This window comes from Rhinoderma darwinii, chromosome 8 (genome assembly GCF_050947455.1).
Source record: "Rhinoderma darwinii isolate aRhiDar2 chromosome 8, aRhiDar2.hap1, whole genome shotgun sequence".
Lineage (NCBI taxonomy): Eukaryota > Metazoa > Chordata > Amphibia > Anura > Rhinodermatidae > Rhinoderma > Rhinoderma darwinii.
The window spans coordinates 96,945,765-96,968,473 of NC_134694.1; the positions used below are offsets into that span (position 1 = coordinate 96,945,765).

Consider the following 22,709-nt stretch of genomic DNA (forward strand, 5'->3'; position numbering starts at 1 on the left):
ACTGCTACTGAGCTCTGCTCTGGCACAAACAATGGGAATGACGCATGGTTGCTACTTCACATCCCCTGAGTTAGAAGCTCTACTAGCAGGGCAAATCTCTCAGGATTGCCCGTCTTGGGAGCCCGATGCTAGGTAAGGAGAAAGAGGAATCCTTGCATGACCAAGCAATCGCAGGAGCAGTGCAATATCAACTGGGACTAGCTGTAGTTTGTATCACTGCATTGCACCAGCTCCTTCCCTGCTCAGTTGCACGTCTTTTGGGACAAGCCTCTAGAATGATCTGGTTATCACATGGTCCGATCATCAAATATTCTGTAATATAGATAAGAACATGAAAGAACCTCCAGGAGGACAATTACAATTTTTAGGATATTCTAATGGGGTATTATCCTCTCGGACATTAAAAGCCTATCTAAATGCGTTTTTCACATCCATTCAACCACTTCCTGAGCTGATGACGGATAATAATTTTGTCAGGTTGTTAATCTATATTTTCACTCTAACTTCTACAGAACTTTTCTAACATGCCGTACGGTGTGTTTTTAATTCCACGACATTTTAAAAATCTCTACTTGCTGTTGGTGAATGAAAGCAGGCTGGAAAACAACCTTGGATTCCTGGCACTGTACCAATATACAACACATAGGTAATCTTTCCTGTCGTTAAACTGATTTCTTACCACAGGGATTCACACAAAGACATAGCTACGTTCAAGTGGGTGAGAAGTGGCTGCTTGCACGTTAGCTAGGGGCACAAGAGTAGAGTGGTACAAGATGGAGTAGATAAGTTTATTAAAGGAGCACTATAGCTGTGACATTTGCATTTGCACTGTTATACTAGTAACTACTCTGGGCACCGCTATGTGATCAGAAAGACTTTTGTGCATTATTTGACTGGCACAATATAATGGGTAATTTTACAGAGCAGGCGCAGTGGTATTCTCTTTTTTTTATTTTTTTTATTTGATTTCTGTGATAACTATTTGGCCTACACTTCTTCATGAGGTTAACGGTGGGGAAAGAGTCCAAGGTGGAATATATCTGAAAAAAATCTGCTCCGGCACTTTCCTCTATGCTTCCATGATTGAGGCTACCAAATGGCAGCTAGCCATTATTGTGGATCCGAAAATACGGTTAGCCAACTACCCCTGTAATATGACAAGCCGTGCCCAGCACAGGCTGCCGTCATGTTTTTCACTTGTCCATCTCACGACCGCTCTCCATTGTATACTCTCGTGAGCTGACGTGTACCTAAAATGTGGCACCAGTGTCTATTGGCCCTATGTTTGCCTACTTATGCACGACTGCTGTTAGGACTTCTATAGGATCAGCGCGGGTTACCATGCCTAATGTGAACTTGCATCTACTTGTTTGAATGATTCCATAGTTCTGGAGTCAGTCGTACATCAGCTAAGAGAGAGGTTTCCCTGCTGACAATTTTTAAGTGATGTTTCTTCTGAACGTCATTGGGTAAACAGTGGAGACACTATCAGAGGCCAGGTAGCACTTCTACTGCTTTAGTACGTGGGTTCACGTCGGGAGGGATGAAAACCACTTTTCATTTAAGCATGAACACAGAGTAGAGATGGGACAGCCCTCCAGTCGTAGGGTATGCTTCAAATGAATTTTAACACATCATAATCCAATCCATAAAACACCGCTGGTGAGTTATCTAGTAACACAGTTTATGACGATGCAGCAATTTACGGATAAAGTGTAACAACCACTGCTTTCCCTCGCTATTCTGCCAGCAGCCTCGTGAAGAGTAACACTTAATCCGAAACTTTGCTGTTTTGTCATAAACTATGTGTTTACTCACCAGCAGTGTTTTGTGGATCGGATTGTGAAGTGTTAAATAAAATTCACTTGAAACCTACCCAACCCCTGGGGCGCAGTTCCATCTGTTTACTCTTTGAGTAAGCGATGAGACAGCAAAATATACCTTAAAAAGAAATGTTAAATATTGCATTATTCCTCTACTTGTACCCCTTATATCTCACATTGTAATTGTAGCAGTCAGTATTTTCCAATGTTGACATTTTGCCCATTAATTGTATAGTTGATTGTGATTTGAGGGGATGTTGCATTTGCATAGGGTTGAATGATATCACTACTTCTAAATAGTAAAGTCTATTTGGATCAATACATCAAGATAATGGGTTAATCCCAAGGAAGACTAAACAAACACTTATCCCCAAAGTGAATGTCCATCCTTGGATACCATTATTTTGGTTTAAGTAGGTCCAGAATTCTGTGCTGATTCATTTCCTAATATATATGTATAGCAATTAGAGCTCCAAATTCCCTGCATATACATGGTTACAATTTATGAATCTAGCTATCTGCAACCACCACTAGAGGGAGCCTAGGTTATTACTGCATACTATTTTATCATTTAAGGGTATACCCAATTTCGACATTTATGGCATATTCAGAGCATATGTCGTTAATGTCTGACAGATGTTGGTCCCAGCTCGAAGATCCGCACCTATATCATGAACACGTCTAGTGCCGTGGCAGAAAGCTGCAGAGAATAGTGGAGATTCACCATTCTGTTCAATTGTAGTTACGGAAACAGCTGAGCGAGTGCTGCTTGGCTGTTTCCCACAAAACAGAATTGAGAGGGCCGCATTCTGCCCCCTCTCCGCAGTCCCCGCCTGGATTGGGCAGCTTGCGGCAGCCACGCCAGGCAAAACGGAGGTCATAGCTCCAAGAGCTGGGACCCGCGTCTTTCAGACGTTTATGGTATATTCTGTGGATATTTTTGATTTATCAAATTTGTCATGTTATCTACGTTTTTAAAATGGTCCTGAAATCTTGCAGTTTTCACTCTGGCCACTGAGACTCAAAATAGACTGACCATTCCTGTTCTGTAAAGATCACTGCTCAGCAGTCCTCATTTATCACTGGATTACAATGACCGGTAAGGCTTCGTTCACCTCTGCGCTAGGGCCCTGTTCCGACGTTCCGTCAGAACTTTCCATCGGAACGGAGCCCTGACAGACACAAATGGAAACCATAAGTTTCCGTTTCCATCACTGTTGATTTCAATGGTGACGAATCCGGTTCAAATTGTTTACGTTTGTCTCTGTTGTACAAGGGTTCCGTCGTTTTGATGGAATCAATAGCGTTGTCGATTACGGTATTGATTCCGTCAACACGACGGAACCCTTGCACAACATAGACAAATGGAAATCATTGGCACCGTATCCGTCACCATTGAAATCAACGGTGATGGAAACGGAAACTTATGGTTACCATTTGTGTCAGTCAGTCGGTCCTGTTCTGACGGAAAGCTCCGTCGGAACGGGACCCTGGCGCAGATGTGAACGGAGCCTTACACATCGATGTAGATAACACAGGATCCACAATTAACAATAAGTGATGGACACAGCTCACCCCCTGAACAGGTCACAGAGCATACCTAAAGGACTCTCCCATAGAAGTCAATGGGTAATCTCCAGATGATTGTTTCATATGGTCCATGTGGCTGCTATAAAGCATATCTCTGAACTGCTGTTAACAGCAGCTCAGGCAAGATGGCTGCACCCATTATGTACAGAATATAAAATTTAAAAACTACAATCAGAAAATAAAAACAAATTAGAAAAAAAAGATTTTCACTATTTGGTTCTAATTGGTAATAAAATGTAGGCGACACATTCCCTAGGTAGTAAGCTCCAAGGCTCCCATTAGTGGTGGCTGTAGACCATGGGAATATAAGTGGAAAAAAGTTTAGGGGGAAAAATTCCTTCTTGGCTCCAAACCTGGAAAAATCCCTAGATTAATGCAATGTAATATAATACAAATAATTCTCCGTATTCTGTTTTATTCACAAAATTATCCAAACTCCTTTTGAAAATAATTTAACCATTAGCGGGTAGAAAGTTATAGTCATACAGCTTTTGCGGTAGAACCCTGACTGGGGAGCTGCTGCCCTTACCCACACGTCCACACCTAGGTATCGACTAAATGGAAAATCCATCTTTGATAATGGCCTAATATCTGTCATTATTGGAAGGTTTGTTCACCCTGTGTTTGGTATGTAGTTTGGAAATGCTCCCAGTTTATACGACAAATGTTTCCATAATCTTTACAGGATCGGACAATGGACCTTTTGGTGTAGGTCTAGCCGGTGTGTGCTTTTCAATAAAAGAGCAGTCTGTATAAAAAAAATATGCCGCTCGTATATACTGAATGCAGTGTGAACAGAGCCTGAAATGCGTACAAGCCGAGAATTGTTGCTTTGATGCGATTTATTATACCAAAAAAAGAACACTACCGTCCGCATGACAGCCCTTAGCTCCAACCCCCCCCCCCCCACCCTCCATTAGCATGCAGAGGTGTTTGTTACTTTTTTACTCTCCAGCACGAAGGCTGGGTTCAGATTTTGCTTTTTTTTTTTGTTCCATGCGTTTTTTGCTTTTGTTTATCTTCCGTTGCAAGACATTACAGTAGGACTTTGTCAACCGAAGCAAAAAAATGCACAATAGAAGCTAATCAATGCCGGGGCTGTATCTTCATAGGTCAGTGTAGATAAGACCAGAGCACATAACTGAAAAAATGACAGAATAAGTCTCCATAAAGACGCTCTGTTCATATCTGCGTTGGAGACTCATTTCGGAGCCTCCGTCGCCGTTTCTGTCCTATTTTTCCAGAAAAGTAGCGCCGCATGCAGCTTTCTTTTTCCCTCCAAAATGAGACACCACGTTGGAACCCGATGGGCCCCATTATAAGTAAAACTGGTCTGTCAGTGAAACACGTACTATGACCGATCCAGCACTTCGTCCTGGTTTAGTTATAAACGGGAACCAGGATGCAGATGTGAATGGTATCTTTTGGAGTTTCTCATTGGCTATAACATCAGCATTTCTGTAAGGCCCTGTTCACACTGGGGTTTTTTTGTTTTTTACGCGGGAAAATGCGCCTAAAACGGCCGAAAATGCCTCCCATTGATTTCAATGGGAGGCGGAGGCTTTTTTTTTTTTTTTTTCCCCCCAGGAGCGTAAAAACCGTCTCGTGGGAAAAAGAAGCGACATGCCCTATCTTTGGGCGTGTATGTCTCGGAACTCCCCATTGACATCAATGGGAGGCAGAGAAAGCATATTTCGCTGTTTTTGCCCGCAACGCTTAATGGCCACGGGCGAAAAACGCCACAAATCACGGCAAACAGCGTGCAGGCAGATCAAAATTTTCTGCCTGCAAAAGAACTCTGTGAACAGGGCCTGAGTGTAACATGTTTAGTGAATATATTATTTATTGCTTATGTAGAGCCCTAATACCGGCAGTATGTAGAAATTTTATAAGTGTATATGCTTTGTGCCTTTTTTCACTATACCGCCCTGTAGAAACTATAACGTATCAAGCCTTGAACATTCGTGAAAGATCACGCTGTTCAGATTTAGATAAGATTTTGGAGGAACCGTCATTTTAGCGGTGGTCCTGCGTGCAGTTCGTGTTTTTCCTTGACATTTATCATGCAGAAATATTCTTTGCCTTTATCCCTCAGTCGCCAAGTGTATATATTAAACTCTGTATGACCTTATTAGTACTAATAGTCTATGTAATAATAACTTGCAGTGTAAGCAGGCCATCTGCTCCAATATCATGTGGAAAATGCAGCTGTTTTATTCATATTACTTTCTGACCAGGTAATGGATGTGCTTTCTCCTTCAGTTCAGAGTCGTATGGGGCATGCTAAAACTTCAAATCCAGGAGAGGCATTGAGGCCTACATATCAAGTATATGCGTTGTCTCCAGAAATACTAAATGAGCAAAGTCCTCAAAGTCCAAATATGTTGAGGTGCCTACTTTGCAAGGTCATGGCTGGATTATTGCAGAGTAAATACATGCAGTCTCCATCCAACCTATAGTGTGTGTGTGTGTGTGTGTGTGTGTGTATGTGTATATATAATGTAGCTTTTACTGTACTCCACCATCTTTGATAAAAGTTCAGGTATCCATAGAGTATAAGCCCTGTCCCATGTGCACAGACCCTGTACGACAGTACACAAAGTCCCATTGGGCCATTATTATGGACCCCTAGGCATTCCATGTGTGCCGCAAAACCAAGCTTGAATGCCAAGATTTTGTGTACTTCCATATAAAATCAGAGGAACGTGATGGTACCGTATGGGCATCGTATTGCAGATCCATTAAGCACGGAATCCTTATACGGCTACTGTATGTGTGTGAGCTCTTACAATGTCTGATTAGAATCCTACATGAGAGCATTTTGTACCTTCAGACTCTGTAATATGCGCTAGTCCATTTAACACATGATGAAGTCTTAGGGTATGTGCACACACACTAATTACGTCCGTAATTGACGGACGTATTTCGGCCGCAAGTACCGGACCGAACACAGTGCATGGAGCCGGGCTCCTAGCATCATACTTATGTACGATGCTAGGAGTCCCTGCCTCGCTGCAGGACAACTGTCCCGTACTGTAATCATGTTTTCAGTACGGGACAGTTGTCCTGCAGCGAGGCAGGGACTCCTAGCATCGTACATAAGTATGATGCTAGGAGCCCGGCTCCCTGCACTGTGTTCGATCCGGTACTTGCGGCCGAAATACGTCCGTCAATTATGGACGTAATTAGTGTGTGTGCACATACCCTTAGGCTGGCCATACACATTAGATGTATGACGGCCGAACACGGCAATTTCGGAGGGACTGGCCGACCATCTTATGTATGTGGTGGTGTCCCAAATCTCTCGATTAGGGGAGAAGATTGGGCATGTTGGATTTCAACATACCCGATCCTTTTGTTTGCAAGACTCCTATGGCAGCGGTTTTCTCTCTTCTCCTTGTTGAAAACACATGAACGCTCTGCGAATAGTCAGGAGGGATAGCTGTCGGACGAACTAACATATAATGCTGTTTGGCCAGCATTAGGGTATGTGCACATGAGATGTGCTTTCAGGAGAAAACAGCTCCTGAATTTCAAACGTTTTTGCAAGTGCACGCGTTTTTTCGCGGCGTCCATTACGGACGTAATTGGAGCTGTTTTTCAATGGGGTCAATGAAAAACTGCTCCAATTCCGTCCCAAGAAGTGTCCTGCACTTCTTTGACGCGGGCGTAATTTTACGTGCCGTCTTTTGACACCGACGAGTAAAATTACAGCTCGTCTGAACATTGCAAGCAATGGGCAGATGTTTGCCGACCTACTGGAGCCGTCTTTTCAGGCGTAATTCAAGGCGTAAAACGACTCCATTACGTCTGAAAATTGGTCGTGTGCATATACCCTTAGCGTGGTCCATGTGATCCACAGACTTCAGTAAGTGAAGATATTGTCTACAGCGCAGGCTTTTTTTTTTTTCTCTTCCATGAAGCCACATTGGTGGATGTGTATACAATTCTTATTCGCATAGTAAGCAACAGGTATATTTTCTTGACTTTATTGACCATCATCATTAGGTGTTTTTTGGTTGCTTACCCAGTCAGTCAACTTTACCAGCCTGAGCTCTTGAAATAATGAAGACCGATAAGTGTACATGTCAGGGTGGCAGTCTAAACGGGAAATGTATTCTTGACCGTTTCATAAACCACAGTAATGTAGTGATTTTGAGAACATTTTAGCCCTTTAAAGAAAAAAAATACTTGAAAATTACACTTAAGGGCATTTTTGTATCAAGAACAGTCCCATTTAGGAAAAATTATTTGACCTATCAAAACTGAACTAGTGTGTATCTACAATCACTAAATGTTGCCAAAGTGCTAATAAATTGCCTGAAAGAGGGAACACTATTTACTTTTGGTAATGGTAAAGACTCACTGCACTTGTGACCCAACACAGGAAATGGCATGAAATATAGTGGAAATTTAGGCCCATCTCTTAGATGACATAGATTTCCATTTCCCTTTCTGGCAAATTTATTAAGAGGCATGCACCTCTTAAAAAGAATTTGCCACAACGTTGTCCTGTGGGCTTCATTCTAAGGGTATGTTCACACGCCCTATTTACGGATGTAATTCGGGCGTTTTACGCCTCGAATTACGTTCGAAAATATGGCTCCAAACCGCCGGCAAACATCTGCCCATTGAAATCAATGGGGTTACTATGTTCTGTGCACGCTGGCTTTCTTTTTTTTTTTTTTTACGCGCCGTGGTCAAGAGTGCGCGTAAAAAGACGCCCGCGTCAAAGAAGTGCATGTCACTTCTTGAGACGTAATTGGAGCTGTTTTTCATTGACTCCATTGAAAAACCGCTCCAATTACGTCCGTAATTGACGCCGCGTAAGACGCGAGTACGAGCCATTACTTCTGAAATTCAGGAGCTGGTTTCACCTGAAAACTGCTCCGTAATTTCAGGCGTATTGGACGCTGCTGTGTGAACATACCCTTAGACTTACAAATACTAGCATTTCATATGCCAATCTGCCCCCAAGACTTCACGTGGCATATTCTTTAACATTTTGCTATAATGATACCTCAGAGGGTGGGCGAGATTGCCCACAAAACACCTCATCATTCAAAGATTTTTTTTTCTACAAAGTTTGTTGCACAGAATAGAGGTCACCAAAGGGAAGATCTCCAGCAATTTGTCCTTCTGTTCCTCATCTGTATTATTCATCGTGGTAGATCTCGTATACTTCTGCAACAAAAGCTGAAACTTCGAAGAAAAGAGACTGAGAAGGATGTGACGGAGAAATGTGACCTTGAGACGTATGAGAATGAACTCCTCGATGTTGTTCTCACAGCTACGTTTACTTCTCACCAGCGTCGGGCCTTGTTTTTGTCATCCGACAGGACATTTCGGATGTTTACGTTCAGTGGCGATTACCCGGACTGAGTGTTACCTGGTGAACAGCGCTGATCTGCTGTTATCAAGTTGGTGTGTGGCCATGATGAGTCTCTCAGCAAACATAAATGTATTTCTTTTTATATTTGCAGTATTGACTATCTTCTTCATCACACAAACGGGTTATCACCCTAAGGGCAGATTCAGACAAACGTTGCGTTTTTGCGCGCGCAAACAACGCTGCGTTTTGCGCGCGCAAAAACCATTTGACAGCTGCGTGTGTCATCCGTGTATGATGCGCGGCTGCGTGATTTTCGCGCAGCCGCCATCATAGAGATGAGGCTAGTCGACGCCCGTCACTGTCCAAGGTGCTGAAAGAGCTAACTGATCGGCAGTAACTCTTTCAGCACCCTCGACAGTGAATGCCGAACACTATATACAGCAACCTGTTAAAAAAAAAAGAAAAAGTTCGTACTTACCGAGAACTTCCCGGCTGTTGCCTTGGTGACGCGTCCTTGGTGACGCGCCTCTCTTGACATCGGGCCCCACCTCCCTGGATGACGCGGCAGTCCATGTGACCGCTGCAGCCTGTGCTTGGCCTGTGATTGGCTGGAGCTGTCACTTGGACTGAATTCTCATCCCGGGAGGTCAGACTGGAGGAAGAAGCCGGGAGTTAGCGGTAAGGCAGAACTTCGTTTTTTTTTTTTACAGGTTCATGTTTATTGGGATCGGTAGTCACTGTCCATGGTGCTGAAACAGTTTAACTCTTTCAGCACCCTGGACAGTGACTATCTCCTGACGTCGCGTACCGGAAATTTTTTTTGCCGGGTTCGGCCAAAACGAGTTCGGCCGTGCCCGGTGAAGTTCGGTTCGATTGTCCGGGTTCGCTCATCTCAAAGACACTCCATTTGGAAGTTTTGGAAACAAAAGCACGTGGTGCTTTTCTGTTTACATTCATCCTTTTGACAGCTGGTGCGCTGTTTGTCGGTTCGCACGGAAGTGCTTCCGTGCGACCTGCGTGGTTTTCACGCACCCATTGACTTCAATGGGTGCGTGATGCGCGAAATACGCGGAGATATTGAACATGTCGCTCTTTTTGCGCAGCTGACAAATGCTGCGCAAAAAGCACGGACTGTCTGTACTGCCCCATAGACTTGTATTGGTCTGTGCGTGGCGCGTGAAAGCCACGCGGCCCGCGCGGACCGAATACACGTTCGTGTGAATCCCCCCTAAAGAATAGTCATGTGCTGTGTCATTAACTTTTCTAAAACACGCTAACCCTTTGGAGACACGGCCAATTTAAGTTTTTTTTCATTTTCGTTTTTTTCCTCCCCGCTTTCCATAAGCCATATCAAGTCATTTTTTTTATTTGTTTACATCGCCATATGAGGGCATGTTTTTTGCGAGACAAGTTGTAGTTTTTCATGGCACCATTTATTCTACCACATAATGTACTGGGAAGCTGAAAAAAAATGATTTGTGGGGTGAAATAGGAAAAAAAAAACGGCGATTACGCCATTTTGTGGGGGCTTTTATTTTTACGGTGTCTATCAGGCGGTAAAAACGACATATTCACCTTATTCTACAGGTTGATACGATTATGGCGATACCAAATTTTGTTTTTTCTATTACCACTTTTTAAAAAAAAAAAAAATGTTTTGTTGCCATGTTCTGAGAGCCATAACTTTTTATATTTTTCAGTCAATTTAGCGATGTGAGGGCTTGGTATAGGTGAAAACTACAGATCGTCCCGCAAAAACTATTTTGGGGCATATGCGACTTTTTGCTTACTTTTTTTTTTTTTTGGAGAGCTAAGGTGACCAAAAAACAGCAATTTGCGTGTTTTATTTATTTATATATATATATCTCCAGCAATCTTTGGATCGCTTGCATGATATACTGCAATACTAATGTATTGCAGTATATCGTCCGACACCCGGACCCCGCAACGATCAGCTGCCTCCGTGCGCCAGAAGTTGCAGTGGTCGAAGGCTCCGACCGCTGTATAGTGGGCGTGCTGGGTTGCTGCAACTCTACTCCTATTCAATATATACTGTACATCCTTTCCTATTATACAGTATATAGCGTGTCCACTCTCCATACCAGATATTGAGTCCTCTGAAACATTTGCACCCTTTTTTACCCATGGTGCCAATGTCTGTTTTACGCTCAATCACTATAAAGTAGAAGGGTTCAGATATTTAAGGGGTTACGCAGTTACTCCTGTGTCTTTTCCAGGACACTGACATATATAACATGTGCCATTGTGTGCCCAAGTGCTGGATTCTTTTTCCAGGCCAACATCCGATGCCACCCAATTATTGCATTGAACGTGACATCTCCGGCTACATGAAAATGCATAGCCAAGACCTGGTGCTGGGGAGGGGCAGGCAATCTGAAAGCTGTATTTTGTGGCATATTCATTGAGACACCCTTTATTTCTGGAGCACATGCCTGGCACAGACTATAATCAAGTCGAGTATATTGACTAGGAAGCCTGTCATTTCATGTTTCCCTGTGTGAGTGTCTGAGCGTAAAATAACATCCATTTATGTATTATTGAATTAATGCCATCCAGGATCCTGTTATTTAATGCAGTTATAGATGAAGCCGTAGGAAGAAGCTTTTGTCGCAGAATTCTAATAAAACCAGACGGTCTCCGTAATGTGCGCTTTATCATCTAGCTGCTATTTCATTCGGAGAATCTATTATATAGAGAGAACATATATAATAGATATTTACCATATTTGTTTAGCGTGTGTTACTATAACTACATTCTCATTAGCAGTGCAATAAGATTGCAACATTTTACTTTATTCCCAGTTTTTATATTTTCTTGGTTTCTGATGTATTATTCAGTGGCGCCACCTACTGGATCCCGGGTGTAGATATTTTTAACAGTCTCTAGTCAGGGGTCTGATTTATTTATGTCCTGTTGCTTATATAGCACCAACCTTTATCAATTAGCCGAATCTTTAGAATAGAGATGAATTCCAGGTTTTCAACCAAAAGTATAAGTTTGATGTATTTTTCCTCCACTTGGAATATATTGATTTCATAAAGGGAAAAGCAGTTTTTGAGTAACTCGGGCTATGTGCACATCACATTTTTGGCCTACAGTATGTTTAATGTATATGCTGGGGAAAGTTCCCAACCTATATATACACGTGGAACGTAGGCTTGAACAGATTCCTCAACCGTGGCATCCGCCAGTAAAAACTATAATGGTATACGTTAAACGTATACGTCATGAACTCTCATGACCTATACGTTAAACAAGTTCTAGTGTCCATTTAACGTATACGTCATGAAAGGCTATTGAAGAGCACATGACCTATATATTAAACCTACACCTGTGATGGATGCCATACAATGTCAACGATAGACTACATAGTTACTAAAAAAAAACGTATTCCGCGTGGCACTTTTTTCTTTGCGGGACCCCTTTTGTATTGAAATGCATAGTCTACTAAGCTATTGCATCCTTAAAAAAAAAAAAAAAAAAAAAAAGGTATACTGACCTATATCCGTTTGGCGGAGGAGAAAAGGACACACTTTTGGCCTCCGTCAGGCAAATGGAGCCCTATTGACACGTGTACGTCAGGGCCAAAACGTGATGTACACATAATATTTTAAACCATTTGTGTTTTAATTTTGGAACCATCTATTTGTTTGGTAGTTGAAGGTAGGATTGCCACCTTTTTTCCACCCAAAAATAGCAGCCAGGATATATTTACACGTGTCCGTTTGGTGGCACAAAAAATGTGGGGGGGGGGGCGCGCTGTGACTTTACACTAACTGGACTTAGGTGTCAGAGCATCAAACAGTAAGCCTTACTGTTCTCCTACCTGTCCATAGGGATAATAATTTATATAATATGAGGTTATTTGAGTCGGCAAGTTGTCAGCAGCTGCTTGCTGATGGTCTCTGCCTGTTTTATTAGAAACTGCATCAGCATACTGCTGGGGTCATAGAAAATTAGCTTGGCTTTAAAGGTGATGTACGCCTGTGAAAACTTATATTTTTTTTGTTTTTTTTTATAAGAATGTGTATCAGTGTGTTTGGTGCAATATTCTAATTACTTTTTATTTAAAAATAATTTTTACTTACTCAGATATAGCTGCTTTGTATCCTGTATACAGAGCAGCTGTATCTAGCGCTAAGACCTGAATCCGTTAGGTTAGCAGTACTGATGGGTTCAGTGTCAGTGGGTCCTGTGTCTGACACGCAGGATCCACCTGTTATCGATCACATCTAAGTTATGAACTTAGACGTGATTGGTAACAGCTGACCCGAAGGATACAGGATTCGGCGCTAGATACAGCTGCTCTTTGTGAGATACAACTGCTTTGTATCCTGTATAAAGAAAAAAATAATTTTTAATAAAAAAAACTTTTTAAAATGTGTACATAGCCTTTTAAGCTGCCTGATCATGAGCAGACATGTCCAAATAATTGTAGTTGGGTGAAGGGTTGTGTGTCTACAAACACAAAACCATTATGCAACTTAGTGCTCATAAACACTATCAATCCTTTTTTTGGAAGCGCCCAAATAACCGTTGTGATAGCCTTGTGATAAAAAAGATAATGATCCAGGGAGTATGAAATTCGAAACTGGGTCCTGATCCAACTTAAGATGCTTTGTGCCGAAAATATATCACTTATAGGCGGTATGAAGAATCTACTATATGATGTACATCCGCACTCGCAGCATGTGATGACTATGGGGCACTTGGTTAGTGGTTTTATCTGGCTCTGCTCCCTTCTCCTTTGCTGTTGGGTGGCAAGTACCCATGCAGAACTCCCCCCTACATTGCATTGTTTGCAAACAAGGAGTTGAGTAATTGTTCCCCCTCCATGCCTCTTCCAAGACCCTTAGGCCAAACACCAGACCCTCTGTCCTGGGTGCGAAAACCATAAGAGGGCATTCAGACGCTGCAGAATTGCCGCAGATTTTCAGTGTGGTTTCTGCACTCAATCTGCAGCAATTTACAGTTCAGTGCATGTGGATAAGGTTTTCAAAACTCCATGCATAGGGAAATCCGCCGCAGAAAATATCTGCCACGTCTGGGCTTACCCTAATTGGGAACCCAATTTGATCTTTGCGATGGGGCCCCCTCTCTTCTATGTCTGAAGCTGCTTGTGGGTGGCCTACGTTAAGTCAGTGAGAATCGTTGAATGCGTGGAGAAATGCATTCAGGTATCTGAGGTCGTGGAGTGTGTGTTTATATAGTGTAGAAGTTCTTATAGCGAATATGTGCTATTTTTTTTATTTTTATTTTTTTTTAACCGGTGTTCCTCTGTGTGTTTGAGAAGTGTTTACTTGTAGACCTTGAAACATTAAGAAAATATAAAACAAGCAAACTGTCTTTTATTGTCACTCCTTAGGGTCGGTGTACGAGAGAAAATTGTAAATATCTGCATCCTCCTCCGCACTTAAAAACCCAGCTAGAAATAAATGGACGGAATAACCTTATACAGCAAAAGACGGCAGCCGCAATGCTCGCACAGCAGATGCAGTTCATGCTCCCCGGCACTCAGCTACAGCCAATCGTAAGTAAACAGTCGTCGTGCCGATCTTGTGATTTTATAGAATATTACATTTTTATTTTTTTTTTCTTCTCAAGGACTTTCTAAAGTTAAAGTCTGAATATTAAACCTTCTCGCATCCGTTACTGAACAATAATTTATTAAATGAAGCAGTTAAAATCTAAATGAATGGTTGTCGTTTTTTCCTGTAGGTATTGAGTTATGTTTTCTTCTCTGTTCACATCTAAAGCTTAATCCAGAATTATGCTGTTTTTTCTGTTACAAGACCTCCCCGGCCAGGTCGTCGGCAACGCTTTGGCTGGGATTCCGGTGCTCCAGTGGTAGCCCATGACTTCACTGTCCATATAAGGGCAGTGACGTCCGGGGCACCTCCTGCAGCGGAATCACCGGCCAGAGCATTGCCGATGCCTGGCCGGGCATTCCACTTTTAGAGGGAGCCACTGACTACATCACTGTCCATATATGGACAATGAAGTCAGGGAATCCCGGTCAAAGCATTGACGCCCTGGCCGAGGTTTCCGCTCATAGAGAGAGCCCTAACTTTACTGTCCATATAAGGGCAGTGACGTCGGAGGCAGCTCCTGCAGCGGAATCCCCGGCCAGGGCGTCGACAACATTTTGGCCGGGAATTTCCTTCCAGGAGGAGTGAATGGCAGAGCAGGAAGCGGATAGTTTCCTGCTCTGCCATAGTATTCAATTGTATCTGCGTCCTGAGGACGCAGATAAAATTTAATGTAGCAGTTGCCGGGACAAGTCCTGAGACAGTAATTTTCCGGGACTGTCTCTGTAAACTCGGGGCAGTCCTGGCAAGTTTGGGACAGTTGGCAAGTATATATCAGTATAATTCCTTTTTGTTCTCTTCAGTCAAGCTTTTAAAAATAGAAGTTTCTTTATTATATTTTTAATGGCAATTCGCTATGCAGCGATACAAAAACAGTGGATGTGTCCTTTCCATAACTTTGACAAACCTGTGAGGCTTCTATTGGATTGTCACCCTGCCTTCCCAGAACCCATCAGAATAAGACTTGGATCAAAGCCAAGAACTTGTAATTACTTGTCATTTTTTTAATTTTTTTTTAGTAGAGAATTCCCTTTTAAATTGTATTTATTGCTTGAACTTGTCTTCTTGTGCAAAGTACTTTGCATTATATTAACTGACGGGCCTATCTAAGAATTTCTACAGCTATAGTTATTGTAAGGCTGTGTTCACTTCTCATTACGTGTATACATTCTGCGTACGTGCAGGGGGCTTTCTCGGCACATATGCCGAACGTAGTCATTGGCCCCCATTCACCCGACGGAGGCCAAAAGATTGTACTTGCCTACAAGGTGTGCTTATCTATAAGGTGGAAAACCCCTTTTAAGGCCCCATGCACACGTCCGTAGTTTTCAGCCGTAATTCCGGATGAAATTTTGGACCCATTCATTTCTATTGGCCACGGACACTTTTCCGTATTTTTACGGATGTGTGTCCGTTCCACACAAATGATCTGCAAAATATAGAACATGTCCAATTCTTGTCTGCAATTGCGGCACAGACTCGCCCATAGAAGTCTATAGGCGCTTTCACAATTGCGGACTGCTACGGATGTGTAGCTGTCGGAACCGTATTTGCAGACAGTAAAAACCTTTTGAGGTCGTGTGACCTAACTCCATATTTTCCGATATGGGCACTTTTATCCATGTCTGTGTGCTGCCATATCAATCTAATTGCAGCATGCTCCAGCCAATGCTGTATGGATGATCATTTTCCCCCATAGAAGTATTTACTGATCCAGGAGAGTAACATTTTTGTTCCTAAACTACAGGTGCCTCAATGGGGGATAAACGGTTTAAAAAAAAATAAAAATAATTCTTCTTACATGTGGTACCCTTACGGAACTAATACAAACCAATTACTAGAAGTGCCTGTACTAAATACCATATGGAAACCTACAGAAGACAATATGGCTCTATCCGTGCCTTATTTTCCATAGGCTCGTGTGCGTGTCATCTTACTGTGCAAATAATTTATACAGAGCGATGCGTGTACATAAATCTTCAAGCTATAATCTGTCATTTCCAAGCCTCCAGTGCTTACTGTATATTACCCCATAATGTGTGTATGACCGCACTGCTTTGTGCCTATTACTGTGCTGCACTCCAGCATATAGTTCATGTCAAAGTTTCCAATCATAGACACAGTTCATGTTAGAGAACAAGAATTTATACTGTTATTCTATGCAGTGAGGATAAATAACCAAACGACAACTGCCAATTGATAGAAATCTTTTTTGAACATTTAATGACTATTCTCACTGCGCTCGCTATCGTAAAATACAAGTGCTGTCAAGTCATATCCGAGTATTCATGTCCAATTGTGGTATTTATTTCAATCTAACTGTACAGCTGCATAACCCAAGTTATTACGGCACCACACTTGTGGGCAAGAGCACACCTGCCCTTGGCCTTCCTGGTTCACTGCAACCAATCACGCCTCGACTGCCAACTGAAAGAGCCAATGGTGCCCGCCGGACACCTCGACTGGCTTATATCAGACCAACCCTCCTAACTGCCCAATTTAATCTGACTAAGGATCGGACTCCAAGCAAGCGTCTCCATATTGATGAACACCCCTTCCTGTGGCTCATTGCTACCGACTCCATGCGTGTGAAGTGCTGCCATACCGTCTTACTTCAAAACCCGTTTGACAACCTGGCAATAATGAAATAATTGTTAGCCTCCTTACCCCTCCTTAAATTCCCCTTTACCTGCCCATGTCTAATCCCGTGCCCAATGCCAGGCCACCATTTTCACACCATTCCGCCACTCTATAGTATTACAAACCACGCCCCCCTTTCCTTTTCCCTCTGGGGCCTACCATGCTACTTAAGACTAAAAGGGTCTTGAGGACCCCATGGCCCTTCTTATAGTTCCTTATGGCTATAGCTGCTTACCTCACTTTAGGCTCTCTCCATGAATTGAACATCCCATATTAAAACCATGTTCTATAAAACTATATGTGCCCTGTCACTGTTAGTTTCTATCCTGAGAGATAAGTTCCACATAGCACAAGTTCGTGTTTTTAAAGGCTTATGGCTGTTGTCCCATATCTTAGGATATCCAGAGACCTTTTTGTTTCTTTAAAATAGATCAGCATTGTGCGATCAAAAGAGTGCTCATTATGGGTTAACAATAACCAACCCGCACTACATGTGGGACTTCACACTTACAGGGGGGATCCATCATTGTGCAATTCATTAAACTTGCTAAGAAGTGAAATCTAAATGTAGGCCACAAGATTTTATCTTTTAAACTGGACCCGCTGTATAAAACTACAGTATGAATGGCTCCAAACTAATCTGTAGACTTGGTGAGGTAAAACCTGGCCATAAAGTGCTGCTTAATAAATGAGGTGATGGGTAATGTTTTGTCTGCCATAGTCGTACTTGCCATGAATAATCATGCGCATGGATCCCACTTAACCTCAAAACCCGTCTGTAAGATGTCTATCATTTTTAAAGACTTGCACTCAGGCACTGGGCGAGGCCTGTTGGAAAGCATGAGCAATTTCATATAATGTCGCTAAGTGATGAGTTACATGTACGGAGCCGCGTAATTAACAGATGCTGAATTCATTTAATATGTAGCAGAAAAGCTGCACTTTGCATTTATGAGATTCGCGTCCCTTAAGTAATGCGCATCTATGATCATTCAACGCTGTATACTCGACTCGATTTAAAGGGGTAAACCCATCTTACTGGAGGTGTATTTTTATTTTTATCTGTTGAGAGCACATTTTCTGCATGATCAGAATAAGTGTAGTGCATGACCTGCCTAGGTAGAGTCGTGTGTTAACCTTAAACCATACTATCCCCCACCCCCATTTAGTAACGACACATGACACCGAGGTTGGATGTGAAATGGCCACAGCAGCCGTTTATTAATTTCACAGTTTTATAAAAACAATTTAAATCCGAAACATTCGGATAACTAGTTAGGAATCCACCAGAGAATTCCTCCTAATAATTCACATGACCCAACATGGGTCAGAATCATAAATAACAATTAAACGTTAACATTAACCCGAGCAGAGGAAGTCCTTGAAGCCCCTTCAGATGTTCCTTTCAAGAACACACCGAATTAGCCATCTGCAAACCACTAATTACCTCCAGCCGTAAACCAGCTCGGAAGCACCGTTCACCTCTGCAGATGGCTCCAACCACTAGAAGTCCACTTCAAGGGGATAACACCCGATGAAGCCCTCAAGTGATATACCGACCACTAGAAGTCCACTTCAAAGGGATAACACCCGATGAAGCCTTCAAGTGACATACCTTCTACCAGAAGACCACTTCAAAGGGATAACACCCGATGAAGTCTTCAACCATGTACCTTTTTTGGGGGACGCATACCCCCGATGCGACCCCCCCACCATTTTGTACTGACTGGCCTCAAGGACTCCCCCCGCCAGCTGCCATGACAACAGAACCTACTCCGGAAAAAAGAAAAACATGTTAAATAAGCACACAAAATAAAACAAAACGCTCATAGACAGACGTACATAAGACCTAAGGAGTAACAAAACAAGGGTGGGAGGGTGGGAGCTTTGCTTAATGTGTGTTACTCCTCCCGCTGCTTCCGGCTCAATGCCGAGAAACAGCGGGAAGCGCAGTAACGGCCCCCCCGCCCCCCTTAACTCCTCCCCGTCCCTCCTTCAGCTCCTTCAACTTTCCCTGACCTCGTAACATTAACCCTTTCCCTACCAGGACGGTCATGTCGGCTTCCCTTAAGCCTGCAGCTGCGTCCAGCCTCTTCTTGACCTGCCTAGGTAGAGTCGTGTGTTAACCTTAAACCATACTATCCCCCACCCCCATTTAGTAACGACACATGACACCGAGGTTGGATGTGAAATGGCCACAGCAGCCGTTTATTAATTTCACAGTTTTATAAAAACAATTTAAATCCGAAACATTCGGATAACTAGTTAGGAATCCACCAGAGAATTCCTCCTAATAATTCACATGACCCAACATGGGTCAGAATCATAAATAACAATTAAACGTTAACATTAACCCGAGCAGAGGAAGTCCTTGAAGCCCCTTCAGATGTTCCTTTCAAGAACACACCGAATTAGCCATCTGCAAACCACTAATTACCTCCAGCCGTAAACCAGCTCGGAAGCACCGTTCACCTCTGCAGATGGCTCCAACCACTAGAAGTCCACTTCAAGGGGATAACACCCGATGAAGCCCTCAAGTGATATACCGACCACTAGAAGTCCACTTCAAAGGGATAACACCCGATGAAGCCTTCAAGTGACATACCTTCTACCAGAAGACCACTTCAAAGGGATAACACCCGATGAAGTCTTCAACCATGTACCTTTTTTGGGGGACGCATACCCCCGATGCGACCCCCCCACCATTTTGTACTGACTGGCCTCAAGGACTCCCCCCGCCACCGCGAAACAGGCCTTGACCACCTTAAGCCTGTGAGTTCCTCCACACCACCACCGCCCTTTCTATGCCTTCTGCTATAGCCAAGCTCCAAATATCAATGCCAACCTCGGTCAGATGAACCCCGTCACTCCTCCAGAAATTCCCCAATCCTGACTCCAAATCCCTATGCCTCACGCAAATGCCCCCGTTCTTTGCCACAAAACGGGACACCGCCCGGTTAACTTTTATCCGAGCCTTATTGACTCTCTCCACCGATCTAGCTAACCGCCAATGCTTCCTTGGGACTATGTCCGACCACACTACCACCAACTTGGGATAAGATACCCACAAACACAACAAATCATGTTTGATATCCCGCACCAACTCACGAAAAGGGCGGACTCCTAAGTCATTCCCACCCACGTGCAACACTAAAACCTCCGGAACCCTATCAAGCCGCACATATGTCTGGAATTCCGCCAACACCCTGTTCCACGACATACCTCTAAACCCCAGCCAATGCACAACCGCATCCTGTCGCGGAATGCGCAACTGGCGACCATCCGGGCGGACGTCCGCCCTCAAAGCCCCCCAGTGCACGTACGAATGACCCATCAACCACACCAGACAAGGAGGCGAATCTGAAACGGAAAACACAGTTAGGCACCACCATATAACATTTGCAAGCATAAACAACAAAATTACAACATATGGGGGCGGACATAGGACTTAAACCTTTTAGACTCCCAACGACCAATACGCCTCACCCCCTCATCATCCAACCCCCAGCGCCCTGCTTCCGTTGCTGCGCCAATCCGGAAGGAATGAGATGAATATGAGCCTGCCGCAACCCCAACCGCCGTCAAACATTTTTTAAAAACAGCTCCAAACTGAAACCTGGACAAGAACGACCCGTCCACATGACGTAACAAAGGCAAATCTGGAGACCCCCTGTTTTTTGTAAAACCCCGCATGCACTCTACTGGGCACATGACCGACCCCGGGAGAGCGAACAAAACTATCAGTTTTCCCTTCCCTAATTGGTCAGTTTTTGATCTACGCAACCATACCTCCAACCGATCTGCAAAAAGGCTCACCTCCCCAGATCTCAGCCCCCCTGCCTGTTTAGTACTTGGCGACACCAACTCACCTATTCTAAATGCTCCGAAGAACGCCAACGAGAAAGCCAACCGAAACAAATCCATTTCATCTGAAGAACGACATACCGATGCCAATGAACCGCCCAACAAGCCCAGCAAAGCAAACGACACCGGCCTTCTACTATCCGCCTCCACCCTACCTCTGCGCAACCCCTTCAAAGCCTGCGATACCAGAAATTCCTTCGATACATCCCGCAAGCCCCGCAACTTAAGCCCAAACGCCACCGCGGATATAAACCGGTTCACCTTCGCTACTGAAAACCCCCCCTCCCAGGCATCCCCTAACCAATACAAAAGTGCCACCAACCTGTCTCTATCCGTATTGACATCACCCAACTCTCTTACCCACTCCTCCCACTGCCTCCAACAAGCAGCATAAGCCCTCCACGTCGTGCGCGCCAAAGACCTTTGTAACAGCTGCTCTACGGGACCGATACCAGATCCCATAGATGATCCGGACACGCCAAACCGAGACGTTCCGCTCCCGGGGCCAATTGCCGAAACCGGTCCCACTGCGAGCGAGAAAGAGCATCAGCAACACAATTCCGTACACCCGGTACATGCACCGCCACCACCCACGCGTTCAGCGACAAACACACCAACACTAAATGTCGCAACAATTGAACTACCGGAGGAGAGGACGCCGTGATGTTATTAATGGCAAGCACCACCCCCATGTTGTCGCAGTAAAAACGGACCTTCTTATCCCTGAGCCTGTCCCCCCAAATGGTAGCCGCCACCACGATGGGAAACAGCTCGAGCAGGGCCAGATTCCGCGTCAATCCACTGGACACCCAGCTAGCCGGCCATTGACCTGCGCACCACGGACCTCCCCCGTAAGCTCCAAAGCCACCCGCCCCAGCCGCATCCGTGAAAATATTCAGATCACTCGTATCCTGCGCTGGGGCCATCCATAGCGAGCGACCATTGTACTGGCCCAAGAAGTCATCCCAAACCTGAAGATCAGCTCGGTGCTCCTCCTTGAGCCTCACAAAATGATGCGGCGCCCGCACTCCCGCCGTTGCCGCCGCCAACCTTCTACCAAACACCCTCCCCATCGGCATAATCCGGCAGGCGAAATTCAACTTCCCCAGCAGCGACTGAAGCTCCCTCAGCGACATTTTCTTCCTTCTACAAGCCCGTCGCACCTCCAGCCTCAAAGCACCCAACTTATCCGCCGGGAGCCGACACTCCATTGCCACCGAGTCAATTTCGATTCCCAAGAAAGAAATCGTCGCTACCGGGCCCTCCGTTTTTTCCGGCGCCAAAGGGATCCCAAAATCCCTCGCCACCTTCTGCAGGGCATGAAGCAAGTTACCGCAAACCGGCGAACCCCCCGGGCCAACGCACAAAAAATCATCTAAGTAATGGATCAACGAATCGACCCCGGATACTCCCCTCGTTACCCACTCCACGAAGCTACTAAACGCCTCGAAGTATGCACAAGAAAGAGAACACCCCATCGGAAGGCACCGATCCACGTAAAAGGCCCCATTCCAAAAACAACCCAACAGCCGTTGGCTTTCTGGATGGACCGGCAACAACCTGAACGCCGCCTCGATGTCGGTTTTTGCTAGCAGCGCCCCCGGACCCGCAGCCCGCACTAACCCCACCGCCTTATCGAATGAGGTATAAACTACGGAACACAACTCGTGATCAATCCCGTCATTTACCGACGAACCTTTGGGATACGATAAATGTTGAATCAAACGAAACTTTCCGGGCTCGCGTTTAGGGACAATACCCAAAGGGGACACAACTAAATCTTTCACCGGCGACTCCACAAATGGCCCCGACATGCGCCCCAACGAAACTTATTTTAACAACTTTTCCGAC

At 44.3% G+C, this 22,709-nt stretch overlaps 1 protein-coding gene across 5 annotated transcripts in view; it reads left to right on the forward strand.

The window, feature by feature from the left end:
* Positions 1 to 22,709, forward strand: part of MBNL3 (muscleblind like splicing regulator 3) — a 118,069-nt gene that overhangs the window by 66,709 nt on the left and 28,651 nt on the right. For all 5 annotated transcript variants that reach the window (XM_075835957.1, XM_075835953.1, XM_075835958.1 and 2 more), the window contains one exon: positions 14,132 to 14,296. In XM_075835957.1, coding sequence (XP_075692072.1) covers positions 14,132 to 14,296 — 165 coding nt within the window. The remainder of the gene's footprint in view (positions 1 to 14,131; positions 14,297 to 22,709) is intronic.